Genomic DNA, 16,303 nt, shown 5'->3' with positions numbered 1-16,303 from the left:
AACGCTCCAGACGCGTCCCACCCAGCAATCAGCTAACCCTCCCTGGCTTTTGGTTTACCGTCCCATTACCCCCCCACCCCCATTGAGGTTGCCTGGGTGAACCAATCCACCGTCTAATGTGCTCTGCGGTGCAGCGTGAAGGTCAAACATTGTCAGAGGGAGTTGGGGATTGAGGACGACCGCCAGGTTGCCAGTGTGGTCGCGGTGTTTTTTTGTTGTTGTTTTTTTAGCTCCCGCGCCGTTATTGATAACATTTTCTTTCCATTTAAGTGGCGCAGCGACACAGTTCCTGCGCATGGGGGGAGTCGGGGAGGCGTGGGGCATAAACAGTAACTAAATGCACTGGAAGTCTGCAAAGAAATATCCCTTTAAATGTCTTGAATCCATTTGGGGGGAAAAAAATAAATAAATAAGAATTTCACCGAGATGCCTTTCAGCTGTTTTTGTTTGGAAATTAGATTACGATGCTGTTAGCAACCCCAAATAGACTCCATGACTCAGATTAAATACATACGTGGGAATTAAATCACAACACTCTCAAGCCCAATTACCCCCGATGGAACTGGGACGAGGAAACAGTAACCACACACATGAACACACAGGCGGCGAAAGGGAAAAAGAGAGACACAAAAAAAGGGGACAAACAGAGACACATCGGGGACTGATAAAAAATGCAGGAAGGTGGTTGAGCGGCGGCGTCGCCAGGGAATTCACACAATTGTTGACTTCTATGTAGAGAGACAATGAGTTCAGCTTCATTGACTCCTACGGAGGCGCCGAAGCACAGTGATTACCGCGGCTCAGGCGGAGGAGGCGCCGCCGCGCCGCCGCAGGAACAGAAGCAAAACGAAGGCGCACACACACGTGTCTACCGTTACAACGTTTCACATTGTGATGCACAGAGTCACCCGAGGAACGAGGCAGGAGTCGCGCCTCGGGGGCCAAGGAGCCGGAGCGGGCCCTCGAGTGGCTGCGGCGTGCAGGTGGTAGAGGCGGATAAACAACATCACAGAGCTGGAACACATAGGCCGAGGAAGGAAGGAAGGGAAGTTGGTTTTTTTTGTGGGGGGGGGGAAAGAGTATGAGGAATGAGAATCCCCAAAATAATCTGTCCTTGAGTGCCCTCCCACTGCGGCATCGCTCCCTCGGAGAAGAGATAAGTTGGGAAGCGCTGCAGTGAGGGAACAGAGGGGAGAAAAGAGAAAATCAATGATAAGAGTCTCCACTTGCCACAGTAAAGGACTGAGGAGAGGAGGACGGAGGAGGTGGAGGATGGGGGGGGGGGGGAGGCTGACTGAAAGGGACGTGGCGGGCGGAGAGGCTGCAGTCTGACTCGCCTTGTTCCTCATGTCATGTGGGAGCATTTATTCATCTACTCTTGCGTCAATATTGCAATTCATTCTATACATTATCGTCCATTTATTTAAATTTTTCTGTCGTCCCAATCATTATCAAAATCTTGATTTTTGCTGTCACCCGTAGCGCGGAGAAAGAACCCTTTTCCAACGGCGCCGACGTGGGCTCGATTACTGTCGTCAGAGAGGAGACCCTCTGAGTCAGAGATAAGCGAATGCCTTTCCCCCCCCGATGACGACACGAGAATACTTTCCGCTCTGTTTGAAGACGCCCCATCAGATAGGTGTAATATATACAACCTCTTTGTCTTCGGGTCACCCGTCCACAGCCGGCTGAGTTCATTAAACACCATCCTAAGTGGCTGAGCTGACGGACTTCCAATATTTGAAAAAGTTTCAGACCAAGTTCCACAGCACAATTACCTCCAAATTAAAGTTCAATATTTAGAAAGTCTCCCTTAAGCCTCCGGCGGGGTGAAACGTGCATGGGTTCATTGCCCAAGATCATCACCTTCAAGCCTTCTTTCCAGACGTGAATACAAAACTGAATATCGGGCTAACATACAAAAAAGAGGAAGTTATAACGGGTAATTAAAGGATAAATTGTATATCAGGAAGAGCAGACCAAGCTCTCACAATAAAAGCCCGTTTTTCCTCAAAATCACTCAAACCCTTTCGTGAACCAGCAAACTCCTCTTTAAAACGATACAATAATTTACCCTGCACGCTGGGCCGAGCAAATCAACTGGAACATCTCCTTGAACCATTGTCCCGAATGCGGGAAACGCCGCCAGCGGGTTTACGTTATTTATTCGTCACATCCCCTGTGAGCAGAGGCGTGGAACAGCAAACATTATCATGCCAGACGTCCCCACAGAGCCACTAGTGTGGCTGTGGACTCTTGTTTCAACTATTAACTCAATTCTTTTCCATCCCTCTTCATCAATCTACCCTAAACACACACACACATGTGTGTGCTCTGATAGGCGGAAGGAGTTTCTTTGTTTTTTGGCATAGATTAGTGTTTCAGCTGTGAGGTAAGGACAGACCAATTTGTCACGCCAGTGCATGGAGCTAATCACATCAAAGGAATTGCTACCCAGGCTAATATCATCCCTATAGCAGGACGCCTCATTCATTAGTCCGCTTCTGCAGGACGAATCGCTTGTGTGCTGACGTACGGAAGGCGGCGCCGTGGCGAAACTCCACACGAGATATAAACAACGCTGGCTCCGACGGATTGGATTGCGACGTGGCGTTTTTTCCTCCCATGGGCGGGGGATGGGAAACGGACGAGAGGAGCAGAAAAATACCACCTTCTTGGATGCAGTGGAACAGACTTCTGCGCTCGAACGCAACGTCGTTTGTCTCCATTTTCTCCTCCGAGGAGACGAGCTCCCGGGGCCCTTTTGGGGCTTCCAGTCGAGGCAGAGAGCCCCGAGGCCCCCGTGCCGCCGGTCGGCGGGTCGGAACCAAAAACCGCAGAGGTGCTTGTTTAAATCCCCGTTATTGCGTTGCAGCACAAGTACTTTGTGATCAAAGTAAACGGAAACCGGCGAGAAGCTTTTGAAAAAAACCTTTGTAGTCCCCGTCGACTCATGGACGCCGGCCTTCATTTGAAAGCAAATGACACCGGCGCCTTTATGGCGGCTGACGGCAGGGCGCGTACCGCGGTTGCATCGCCGTGTGTTTGTAAATCGCAGGAAAAGGACGTGTGAAGTTATATAAAGCGCCTCTGACTGGCAGCTAATTCAGGCTCAAACGTGTCGCCTGTCACCTGGCTGAGAAGGCGGCGCCCGCCTCCCCTCCCGTGAGTCCTTTTTCATCCACCACACCGTTGTTGTTGTTTTTTCACGAAGCGCCGAATGAAAGGCCGGATCTTTTTAATCCGGCTCCTGCCAAGTGTCTTTATTCTGCTTCTTTTCCATTTCCATTTCCTCCCGTTCGCCCGGATGAGAGGCCGACTGTTCTGACGAAAACCAACAAACAGGGAACGCGATTCCTTAAAACACAACGCCGGGGGACCTTGTGCAGGAATTAAGAGAAGGGGATTAGTGCGAAAGGCCACGCTGCTGTTGACGATGAGGATGTGAGACGCAGCGGTGGCCAATCAGCCCAGTTCAGAAATATGAAGAAAAACTCACCTGACACGAGGAACACAGGTGAGTGCGAGGGCAGAGGCTGAAGATAAGCTGCATTCTGCTTATGCGAGGCTCATTGATGAATCCGTATCGGTATCCCGAGGGGCCTAAACGTCAGTATCAATATCCTGCTCGTTGATTGGTGACACGCCGTCTTTTCATTTACCACCAGAAATTAGCCGGCCAGTACTACAACATGACCTCTCTCTGACTCCCTACTCTTGCCCCCCCCCCCCTCTCACACAGCCCATGGGGGTGTCTCTGCCTGGGAGGCACTTCAGCCCCGTATCTCCCCACGGGTCTGTCCCTCCGCCACCGTGACAAATCAATTCTTAATAAACCATCTGAAGGCTTCCTCTGCCGTACCTTTCATTTCCCCTCCTCAAAGCTGCAGGGCAAATTAGAAGAGGATGAGAGGGAGCGAGCAGCAGAAGAAAGCGAGAGAGAGAGGGGCTATGAAACCCCCCCCCCCTCTCCCCCGACCCAACACCTATAATTAAATTAACAAATCACTGTTCTTAATTAATCGGGGAATTACAAGCAGAACCGTGCATTTGAGACGTGACTGACATGCGGGGGCTCCCCGCATCTGCTTCTGTCAGGGCTGCTGCTGCTGGTGATGGGGGGGGGGGCGGGGGGGCTAGGGGGCCGAGGGAGGTAAAGAGACGAGAGGCGGATGAAAGCTTAATAAAAACTCTCCGCGGAGCAACCTGAGCGGAAAAGCGGGGCTGCTGCCTACACTCCTCCCCGGCTCCCTTATACCATTCCTTATACCCTACCTCCTTTACTCACTCCCCCCGACCTCCCCCCGCCCCCGACACCCCACCCTCATGCCTCACTACCTGTCGCCGGTTCTAAAACCTATGTTTGCTAATGAGGTGTGATTGACAGCTGGATTACACCATTGCTTTGTAATCCTTTAATCTCTGTATCTCGGCCCTGCCTCCTGGTTCGGGGGACTGTCAGCGATCCAAGTGCGGGCTTCTGTCTGTGTGTGTGTGTGTGTGTGTGTGTGGTTGTGGGGGGGGGGTTGCGTGTACAGTATAAAAGCCTACGCGTGTCTAATGTCGTGAGACTGACCCCTCCCAGAGTCCGCAGGAGGCCAACAAAGCATCCGCCATCCCTACTGGACAATGAGGGCCAGTCGATCCGGCCACGTCCCGCCTCGGAGCAGAGAGAGTAGTCCCGTCTGCGGACCCTAACGCCGTTTTCCTCTTCCTCCTCATCCTCTGTCTCCCCCCCTCCCTCACAGGAGCTTGCTCCCTCGCGGCAAAAGGGATTCACTTGGTTTTTGATCATTCTTCAGATTGGGAGCGAGACAACTTATCTGCTTCCCTACATTCTCTCGGAGGCCCAGAGGAGGAGAGCCGGGCCGTTTCATTACCCGCCTTCCTCTGAAGGAAAAGACAATAGGCCGACAGCGAGCGGGGGAAGAAAGGACTTCTGCCCGGTGAGCTCTTCTTCTTTTAAAGCGCGTCGCTCCCGAAAGGCTCGAGGCGGCCGGCAGAGCCTCCATTTAATCATGCGGTTTTGACCAATAGTGTTTCGAGGCCCCACAGTCGTGGGCACTGAGCTTCAGAGCCGTACGGAGCATCAGCCAAAGTAGGATGGAAGTTCTCCACAGCGGTGGCCCCCACCGCCTCGAATGGCATGACGCCTTGATACCGAAGTGATGAATATTCTGCACGCCTCCGATTCTTGAGCTGCTTATAAGAAGCGAGCCACAGCGCGGTGAGCACAGCGGCAGATTACCGCTTACGCTCCTTTTGGACTTTTTCCCGACACGCTGCAGTATTTTTAAAACGTTGCGTAGCACAGCGGTGGAAACAAGCACACCGTGGGGCTGGGTTTTAACCACAGAGAGTCATCGGCACACCCATCGCTCAATACACATGTTAACCGGAGTAAAATGAGAATGGGCAACTTATTAAAACTCCATGACAACCGCTGCCAAGACCGTGCGTTGAATATTCTAATATGTGCATTTTAACTCACCGTCAGACTTCCCTTTAGCAGCAGTAGTGCAGAAACAACGACCCGGCAGCCATGTTGGTGCTTGGCACCTTGGTTGGACTTTTGGGAATGTCCCAGAATGCCTTATGCATCAAATGCTGACTTTGAACATGACATGTAGTCTTAAAGGGACAATTATCAATCAATCAATCTTTCGCCGGTTTAGGATTTGATTCTGTTTAATATTTGAAAATTGTAGTTTGGGGTTCAATTGAAGATGATGGTTTGGGCTCGTGCAAGATGAGCTGCCATTGGAAAACACAGCTGACAGATTCTCAGCTTCTGGGTTACCTGCACTCTGCAGAATACGTTCTGGAGCAAAGACCAACAATCACTTGACTTTCCGTCTCACTCTGCCCAAAAACTATAAGCCGACGTAAAGACCCCCAGCCCCCAGCGGGGAAATCTATGCAACCCCAGGATCTCCACACGAATCATCAGACGCTGTTTGCAGAGATCAGAGCTCCTCTGTTAGCGCCTTGTTAGCTTTTAGCCTGGCTTATTAAGAAGGGCCCGGACACTGTTGGATTCTTCATTGTCTTCTGATTAATTAACATCACTTCCACTCTTTGTTTGTTGACCTCCCCCCCCCCCTTCTCCCTCCGTCCCCAACGTGGCGTCCACGACTCCACTGTGCGCTGAACTCAAGACCCTGACGGGGAACGTTCACGAGGAGTTCAGGACACAATTAGCGATTAGCAGACAGCCGCGTCTTCTGAGGGGCTCCCACGTTTCATCCTCCCTTAACACAGGGCCGAGGGATCTTCAAGCTATAGGAATAGCATATGAGGCTGTAATGCTCTCGGATTTGTCCCGCCCACATTCTGGGAGAGATCATAGACGTCTTGTGATTAGAAAAGTGTGAGAAAGGGACAGAAGTCTTTTAATTAACTATAACGATCTGGTGCGGGGAATCTCTGGGCAGGATGGATGTTTAATTGAGGGCTCCTGCGGGCTTTTTTATTTTGCTCTGTGCGTGAAAAATAGTGGGTGAAAATTAACCTTGGAGATGAGAATGGTGTCTTCCGTGTGTCTGCCTCTCCTCGGGCGCGTCGATAAAGTGACGTGGTTGTGATGGATGAATCCTCGCCGTATCGGGTTGCTTCCCCCCGGCTTTAATTTCTAACCCAATCAAGTGGGCCGTAATTTTTAAAAAAGTGTGTTGACTTGGACTCCAAAGCATCCAACCAGGGCAGCAGCCCGACAGCTTCTAGAATCTGGAACCCCCTTTTTGCTTGGGAGAGCTATAATGGCTTCCTATGTTCCGTTGTGTTTGCTCGCGTGGACGTGTCACCGCAACCAGAGCACATATGATGCTGCGCCGGCTGCTTGGGGACACAGAGCCTTATCTTCGGCCTCCACTTCCACTCTCTCTCTCTCTCCCACTCCACAAACACCCTCGATTTCACCCTCCCTCCGACAGTAGCCTCGCTGAAGGACATGGTCAGTGTGACTCTCGAGCAGAGAAGAAAAACATCCTGGCAGGCTTATCGTTATCCAGCTGGTGTAATCCCCCCTGTCCACCACGTCCCGGCGAAAGGACAGCCCTGGGAGCGCCTTCGCCCGCTGCTCCTGTTGACAAACTATTTTACCAAAAGACAGCAGGGGCACCTCACAGTAGCCACTGTGGAGTCCTAATCTGACATCAGCAACGAGAACAACAAAAAGTCTTAACCCTCACACAAAATGGGCAATTGTGTAGGTGTGTGTGTGTGTGTGTGAGAGAGAGAGAGAGCCAACAGCGTCCCCTTGCCATCAACCCATGCAGACCATCTGTGCATTAAAGAGGCAAACTATTTAAACGGGTTTAATGTCTTCAGAAGGGCCGTAACCTTGGTCCTTGTAGGACCCCAGAAGACCCATCACACCAAGGCAAGAGGTCTCTTAATGCACCGAGCAGATGTATGCAGAATTTTTTCTCTCTCTCACACACAACTCAATCTGCAGGAAGTCTCTCACATTTATTCGCCCCCCCCCTTCCCTCCCTCGCTCCCCGTCTCCCCTCTTAAAACAAAAAGGGACGAGATGTCAAAAATCTCATTAAAAGTAATGCCCTCCACCTGCTTCCTCTCTCGCCTCATCCTCTCCTGCTTGCCTTTCTAATGACCGGCTTGGAAAAATAAAAAAAAACGTTGCCGGTGCGCCGGCCCACTGCCTCGGAGCACTCGAGGTGGGCACACATTAAATGTTCCCACAGCGTGGGGTCCCTACGGCCTCACAACGTTAATTAAAAAGGAACATCCACCCTTACCCTGATCATCTCAGAAACCACTCTGGCCTGGACCCCCCCAGACGCCCCGGGCCGTGTGACCGAAGCATCTATTACGACCCTCTCCGGGAAATCCACGCGCAGATCGGGGGGCTCGAGGTTTACGAGTTAAAAGTAAATACGTGTCAACCGTCTCTTTGCAGCAGAAAAATAAAACCCCCCAAAACAGGGGCGTATCCGTCACACATTCAACAGCTCAAACAGCTCTCCAGAGGGAGGAGAAGGGTTGTTGCTGTTATTTTGCATTCATTCAGGAGATGATGTTTAAGCAGCCACGAGACAATGACTCAGTCCCACGGAAAGGAGGAAGCGCTTTGAATGTGGTAAAGTAAGGCACCAGGATCCCGGTGCTTATAAACGAGGAGAAACAAACAAAGTTAGATTTCATCCTCTCAGATAATATCGCAAGCTGCCTATTGTGAGATTTGGGCTAAAAGGTAAAAAGCAAATCAAAACTACCTAATTCTGTTTAAGCGTGAAGGGAAAGAGAAAATGGATGTATTGTGTTTTTGTCGAAGGAGCTGGTGAAAAGAACTGGCGTCTTTTATTCCCGGCTCCTATGAGTCGGTCCTTTGTGGTGGACTCTGGTCCCCACATCACCGCAACACTGAGCCACTGAAGTGTGTGTGTGTGTGTGATTCTGGGCAAAACTGAGGTAATTTTGCTCTGATTCTTGGTGAATTCTTCACATCGAACGCAAAGGGTCCTGTGAGGTTATTTGCTATATTGCACTCTCTGTGAAAATCTAGGGAACGGAAATTGACACTGATTCGAATTCAAATTCTGCGCGTCAAGTTGTAAAATTAAGTTTCCAATACAATGCAAACTGAAGCAACAGCCCGGCTAGTGGATATTTGGGGAAATCTCCTCACAGAAAAGCTTCTCGAACCGAGTCAGACTCATCACCCGGCGGCCTCCCGGGTCCCCGCTGACAGAGATTTCTTTAGGGGGGAGGGTGGGGGGAGAATATCATCCTGCAGGAAAAAATACAGCTCTGAACAATTTGTTTTATTCAGAATGCAAAGCTCTCTCATCCATTCCTTCTGGTTTATCCTCCTGGTGGGCGACGGGCGTGCTGTGAATACAGAAACAAGGTGGCACCCAAAGGGAGGGAGGCTAGATCTGGGTCAGAGAGGGAAATGCCATCCGCCGCATTGCCGTCTGTACTGAACGGCACAGTCATAGACATTGATTGAGTGTGCGTAAGAGGCTGAGTGTGTGTAGGGATGAAAGAGAGAGAGAGTAAATGCATCAATGAGTACAGTAGCAATCCTGATGCCGGCCAGGAGGGTTAAGGAGAGATGTGGTCACCAAAATACAAACGTCCATGGCCATTCATTGAAAGATGTGAGAAGCTGCACTGTGGAATTAACAGCTCAGGTACCAACGCTTCCAAAAGAAGCACATGGGGAGTTTAACAAACGGCTCTATGAATCCCCCCCCATAGGGCTGCAGGGTATAACGGTCCAAGATGTTCGTACGGTATGGATTTTTCATATACCGTTCATACCTGTGTTACGCCATAACTGACGTTGCTATGGCGGCAGAATTTGTTCTTACACCCTTTAACAGGGTAAAACACCACGACACTATTGTGACACATAAAGAATTTGTACATTTATAGAAATGACCCTGCCGAACTGCATGCTGGGTACAGCTTACAAACAAGAAGTAACTCTGTTGCTACATGAAAACAGGGAAAAAAGCGTCACAGGAGGAACAAGACCAGAGATGCACCAACAGGTTTTTGGTTTCGGAAAATCCGACGTAAGTTACGTTAGATCAGAAAACGATTTATTGCGAAGTCTGTCGAGTCTCAGGTGGCAACAGTAGAAGCCACAACATGCTACCGCGCTAACGGGCTAACTTAGCGGCCAGTTGCGAGCAAGTTGGCCAGCGAGAGGCAGAACAATCCGCAGCGCGTTTTTTAATTCCTTCAAATACAGAATCTTCAAATTATGTTAACTGACTCCACAACTCGGGTAACTGCCCAAGATGTCATCATTTAATCTGTACGAACATTCGTCCATTCGAGTGAAGTTCTGACAATTAGCATACTCATTATGAGATATGGACGAGAACACGTTTTGCAAAGTTTTGCCGTGACCTTGACCTTTCGCCTGCAAATCGGACACCAATCAACTCCATCTGAGAGACCCGAATTCCTCCGTACCAGTTAAGATATGCGAGGCGTATCTTACAGCGCAGTCATTAACTAAGGCGACTTGGTTTTTCCGGACGAACAGACCGACAGACCGATGCAGCGTGTCGTTGGACCACGGCGCAGCCCGCCCAAACACCCGGAATCTTTGAGGAAGTGATCCGAATGAGCAATCTCTGCCAACGAAAGGACGTTTAAAAGCGGAAACAAAGCAGAGAACTGTCTCGTGGGAGGGCTGAAAGTGACAGGCAGGAATAAAATTGAGACGCTGTTTTGTTAAACACGGATGAAATAAACAGTATAGACCCCAAAAACATCGTCCCCTTCATGGCCAAGGTCCTGGTCCTGTCCTTCCCCTTATCCCCCCCAGTGGCACATGCATGTGTGTGTGTGTGCATGCGGGGGAGTCATTACTCCTGGCCTCGCTTGATGGTTTTGGGTTAAGCAACGTTATTATTAAAGCCTTTCCAGAGTAGCTTCCTTCCTCCCTCCACTGACACTCCTACCAACTATAAATCAACCGCCTGAGCCCTGTAAATCACTCGTACAGCGCGTGTGTGTGTGTGTATTTGTGTGTCTGGCCACTGCAGCTGTGCACTCGGATGCACACGAAGATGACATTGCAGCCGTGAGTGTGTGACGGCGGAGAACGGCCCGAATTGCGTAGGAACGTCACGGCAGAACCACCTCTGGTTGGTGGTAAACCCAACTCCTAACAGCCCAAAAACGTTCCCCGCCGGACCTCAAAACGACCACCACACATCCGACCGGAGCAAGATGAGAAAGGCTCCGTGGAGCAGCACGCGGCTCCTGAGCAGCAGCGATGGCTCGTTATGTGATTGTTTGTGATTGCGTTAACACCCCCTGCTGGGCGGAAGGCACCACTGCCGGCGACGCCGTCCCGGAACTGGCCCCGCACGCGCTTCCAGCACTCAAGTTAATGAAACGCCGCAATCAAGCCGACGCCTCCCCCCCACGAGAACGTGCATCACTCCGGCAAAAAAAGGACAACACGGACAATAACACACTGAACTTTGGTGTACGTCTGTTTGTGAGAGGGAGAGAGACAGCCTTTTCCCCACCAGGTCGCTCACTGCTAAGGAGAGTGAGACATTTACATCGAGCCGCTGCCCGGAGACACCGTCGACCCACAAAAGAGCTATTGTGCGCCCACGGCAAAACAATACAGCTGAGCTGAGCTGTGAGGGAGGAGAAGAAGAAAAAAAAAAAAGAAAAAAAACATTGGGATCAATAGAGAATTGCAATTAGCCTACATTGGCAGCAGCAGTGCCAGATCAGACACAGGATGTCGATTCCTGTTTCCTGCACCGCTGGGGCCCTGCAGACGCGGTCGGCTCGCTGCGCGCTTCAGCAGGGAACCACGTGGTGACAAATGGAGGAAGATTGTGGCGATAAGGACGAGGATATTGAACAAGGCCGCGCAATAAGAAAACACATTGCAGCATCTCGGAGAACGAAATAGTTTGAACAACCGCGGCACGGCAACAGCTGACCGATCGGGTCCGTCCACATGGACCCAAAGTCCCCCCCCCCACCTTCCCCCCGTCCCCCTGCGAGCGGTGAGGGGAGCTCTTACCTTTGCGTGTGTCCCGGCCTTGCAGTACATCCCTTGAAATCAGCAGGGAGTAGAAGCTTTGAGAGAAGCCGGGTCGGCAAGGACCTTCGGAAGGACGCTCGCCATTATTCCTCTGAAAGGAGGAAGAGAACACAAAGCAAGACATGGATAAACACGGATCCCATTGATTCGGCGACTTCTTTCTGGCCCTGAGCCTAAGAGGAAAGCGATGAATTGTGCAGAGGGTAGCGGGGAATATATTCAACAAGTCCATCGACTGCATTCTCCGTGGGGGGGGGAGAAGGCACATAGCTCATTAGATACCCTCACTTGGACAATATCAAAAAATCTCTGCACATAAAGAAACCAGCCAATGACGTGAGGAGATTCTTTAAGTGTTGTAACAAGGGTTAAGTGACACACACAATGTGTGGGCCAGAGATGTGTGTGAGACATGTGTAATATTCACTGCTGGTGGACTTGGTCTGGCCGTCTAAACAAGTGCGCACCAAAGCACACAAACACACGCGCACGGACCCACACACCCGTGGATGCCAGGGCTGGAGTCTGGGATGAGCGGAGGCACAACGCACTCTACTGCTCCCCTCCCTATGGGGAGAATGCATAACGGGGAGAGTGTGGGGGGGGTAACCTTAGCGTGGTTCTCCTAAAAATCGGTGAGAATAAAGGCTGTGGTCAGCAGAGCCGCAGAGAGGCGCGTTTCACGGGTTTTAACGGGGTTTCTCCGTTACGAGGACCGGCGCGGAATCAATCTCATGTTACCGATCAAACGACGAGAAGAGGTTGGAAAAGCAACTTTCAAAAGGTTAACTTGTTGTAGAGGGAGCTTAAGCTAAAATAACCCTCACGAGCCCATTTGTGTGATGGACACACTGAGTAGGTGTCACCTCAAGTGGCGATCAGAACTTGTGTCTGACGAACCCGCTGCAGGGTCCGGAAACGAACCGGATCACGGCGGACCGGACTTTTCAGAACGTCCAAAGCCCGCGAGCGAACCAGTCAGCGCGCTTGCGGTGGACCGGGGCGCAGCTCCTGGCGCGCCGCTGCGGCACCGAGCACACGCCGGACCGACACCGGACCCCCCTCCCCGCGACCACCGGTCCATGCGCTCCAACGTGCGCCCCTTCCACTCTCACAACTTGCTTTTCAAAAGCATCCGAGTCAGTAGAAGATATCTCACCCAGAACGAGTCCAGCAGAAGCGCCGCAGTCAGGACCGCGGCGAAGTGGCTTCTCATCGTGGCGGGCGAGCGAGCTGCCTGCTGCACGAGGAACACCCCCCCCCCCCCCAAAAAAGAACGGGTAGATGCGTACTGACGCTCCGGTGTATGGCGCGAGTTAATTCCCCTCCTCGTTACTCGTGTCTCTCTCCTCTGCTTCCCGTCGCTGTTGCTGTTGCTGCTGCTGCTGCGGCGGCTCGTCCCCGAGTTCTCCTCCCCCTGCGCGGCTCTCTCATCTGCAGGTAAGGGCTCCGCTCAGCACCGAGGCGCAGCCAGCGTCACTCTCCAACCCCTCCTTTCACCCGGTGCGGGAAAACTAACCACACACACACACACACACAAGCGCGCGCGTAAACGCACAGGCGGGCGGACGCTTAAAGCAACATTCGTTGGAGCCTATTTTGGAGTCAAATGAGCGCGCCTGCCTGATGTCTTTCCGAGGTCCCCCTGGTATATATAAATATATATGTGTGTGTTTTAAATCCGCCCCCCACCTATCTCCCTCCTCTCCCCGTGGCGCCTCTGCGAATAAAAAGGCTCTTTTAACCCCCCGACAGGAGTCTCCATGAGCCCGTATGTTTGGCAAAGTCATTAACAACCAGCCGCGGAAGTTCCCTCAACATCTGATATGTGCATTGATGGATTTTGACAGTTAACCAACCGGGCAGACGTGCCTTCGTAACCTGCTTTCCATTATTCTGATTAAAGAACGAGACCTACCACATGACCTGCAGGTGGAGGTTGGGGGGGGGGGGGCACAAAAAAAACATGCTATAATCCCCACTCCATCCCTCCTCTGAGCTCCATCTTGATCGCTGCCAGACCACTTACTTACTAGTACTGCTAGGAAAGCAAAGCGCGTCATCACGTTGATGGGTTCTTGAGTGTATTGAGTACCAGCCGACATGTCGAACACACAACAATAAGCAACACAACATGCATGAGTGGCGTTTTGTGATTCGTTTACTTTCTTCTGGGGGCAGAAGGTGCGTGTGTGTGTGAAACCGAAGCGCTCGTAGGAATACAGAACTCGATGGTGACCCTCGGGAGCTTCTAATGTGTGCTATTTCATCAACCAAGTCAGGGCCAACTGCAACTGTCTTTTTTATTTATTTTGTGCGGGGACCAAGTTAATCGTGTTGGTATTTTGATTATGACATCGGCTTGATACCAATACTCAGCCTTACACATTTAACACTGTCTGAGAGTATGAAAGGGAAATTTCATCAAAAGACAAACTGAACAAAGGTCAATGTGAAAGCTTTTCAAAAGGGAGCCCTTCGTTTTGCCAAAAGAATTGTTGTCTGACTAATAATGAACTAATAAGAGGTTGACAGGGCCATGTTTGAGTATTATATCATCAAAACGACCTTCGACCATTAGCAGTTTGTGGGCCTGAACCAGCATCTCGTGGCTGCATGAAACCTTTCCCTTAAAAAAATAAAAGATACAATATGGAGGTGGGCCTGTTAGACCCTTTAGCAGCTAATGACCCGTATATTCCCCTGCCTCTGATTGGCTGACTGATCTCCCACTCCCTCTCTCTTCTATATATATATATATATAGCCTAGTGAACCAATGGGCTTTAATCCTATCAAAAAGAGTATGACTCTGCATTAGTGGGCAGCTGCTCAGCCAATTTCCTCTGTATGACTTCAAGGCATTTTACCACCTCTCTCATTCTTATCCCTCGGTCCCAAGGATGAGCTTCAACACTTCTCTCCACTCCACTTTTTTTTTTATTGCTGATGGGCTTTGTGACAGGGTTCAGATTTCTGTCCTGTTAAATACTGAGATTGGCAGGTGTCTGTCCCTGTGTGGCTGAGTGTGTGTGTGTGGCCCAGAGCAGGATTTAACAGAGAGAAGTACGTTCATTTTCTCATAGACTTCCACTACAACCACAAGCACCCACAAATATAATTAGATTTTTTTTTTCTTCAAATGATGCATCCGTGCAATGACTTTACATGGCAACTATCGTGTAGGTTAGCGCCTACGACTGACTAATGGAAAATAAAGTGGCATGGTTTTGGGATATTTGCGCTATGCTGAGACGGAATCAACGGCGAGCATTCAAGCTGTGTTGGCACAGTCGGAACGGTTTACACAGGCTAGCAGGTAAAAGGCATTGTTTACCTTGATGACGTGTTGGAGATGTGCCCATTCACACAGCACACCACAGCCTGTCATTTGCATCTACTCATCCAGCAGCTCACCACGGCGGTTTCCGCTTGTTCTTTCCCCCCCTGTGATATATATAGAACAAATCCGCTGAAACACATGGTGCCCTACAACACGCCCATATATTGCTGTTTCAGACAAATCGGTATTGAGGTAAAAGCATTGCTCAATAGGTTCTGCTGACGTCACCCATTGGTTTGGGCAACATTGTTTATAAGCTTTAAATCAACCGTTTCTAAGTCACCATTTCTGTTTTTTGGAACCAAATGCGAATTGAATTCTGAATAAGACATTCTTAGGTGACCAAAGATGTTTTCGTCAAGCAGCAGGGGACATTGCTTTTCCCAGCAGCCCTTTTGACGAGTCCTTGCAGGGTAAACACGGGTGTCATTAATAACACTAACTTTAGGTGAGCTCTGGGATTGTCCATGCCGGCTCACTGGAACGGCTGTGACACACTAAATGGAATGGGACCATAATTCACATCATCTATTACACCTGTGTTTACCCTGCAAGGACATGTCGACATGGTGACTGAGAAAAGGGGCACAGCACCTGGGAAAACAGCTTCGAGATGAGAATTGAATTTTGGTCTCAGCTGTGAAAGTCGGAGTGAGTAGAAGCACCGGCCACCCACGCTGACCTCCATCAGCTTACTACTGTGGTCACTGGCTTGGATCACTCATTCCGAATATATCCACAGGTCAGTTGAGCTCGGGAAATACACAGGCCCGTTTTACAAGGTTAACAGATCAGCATTCACCCATTTGCAACAGTTATCATGCAGTACTTTTTCACAGCTCTTACTGTCTTTCGGCACGTGTGCAGTGGTGCGACAAACCCTTCCTCATCCTCCATGTCAAGAAAACAGAAACCCCAAATCCATTGGAGACCGCTCGCCAGCACAGGTTGACTCTCACAGACACCTGGGCGTAGACATCATCAGCAAACTGTCAAAATCCAAATCGGTGTTCGTTCAGCCGTACCCCAAGGTTACCAAAACCAGGCCAAACGCAGGACGCCCCTCAAGTTTGCCGTGGTAGGAGAGGGGCAACACTTTCTGGGTGACACCAAAGACCCTGAGCCTACGAAAAAGAGTGTAGCCGATGTTGGACCCTAGAGCGGACATTCTCTACCGGAACCCGGTCTACGCCCAGCTATCTGTAAGTATTAGTACCTGTCTGTTCATGGATGAGCGCAACAAAGCATAGGTCGACTCAAAATCCAAATCCAAAGATGGGAGTTTGTAACCAATTAGATGTAGAGATACCATGGTGACTGGGTCCGCCCCCTTAGTGTCGAAAACAGCGAGCGCGCACAAAACACATTGTCGAGTGCACAGATAGATTTTTGCGCTCCCAAGATC

At 50.5% G+C, this 16,303-nt stretch overlaps 1 protein-coding gene across 1 annotated transcript in view; it reads right to left on the bottom strand.

The window, feature by feature from the left end:
- The window catches only part of LOC119221964 (cadherin-4-like), a 159,613-nt gene extending 146,425 nt beyond the window's left edge, over positions 1 to 13,188 (bottom strand). Inside the window, 2 exon segments of the mRNA XM_037478235.2 lie at positions 11,537 to 11,648; positions 12,717 to 13,188. Coding sequence (XP_037334132.2) covers positions 11,537 to 11,648; positions 12,717 to 12,773 — 169 coding nt within the window. The 5' untranslated portion in view covers positions 12,774 to 13,188.
- Positions 13,189 to 16,303: the final 3,115 nt, after the last annotated feature.

This window comes from Pungitius pungitius, chromosome 1 (assembly GCF_949316345.1).
Source record: "Pungitius pungitius chromosome 1, fPunPun2.1, whole genome shotgun sequence".
Lineage (NCBI taxonomy): Eukaryota > Metazoa > Chordata > Actinopteri > Perciformes > Gasterosteidae > Pungitius > Pungitius pungitius.
This window is presented reverse-complemented; position numbering and strand designations above follow the sequence as displayed.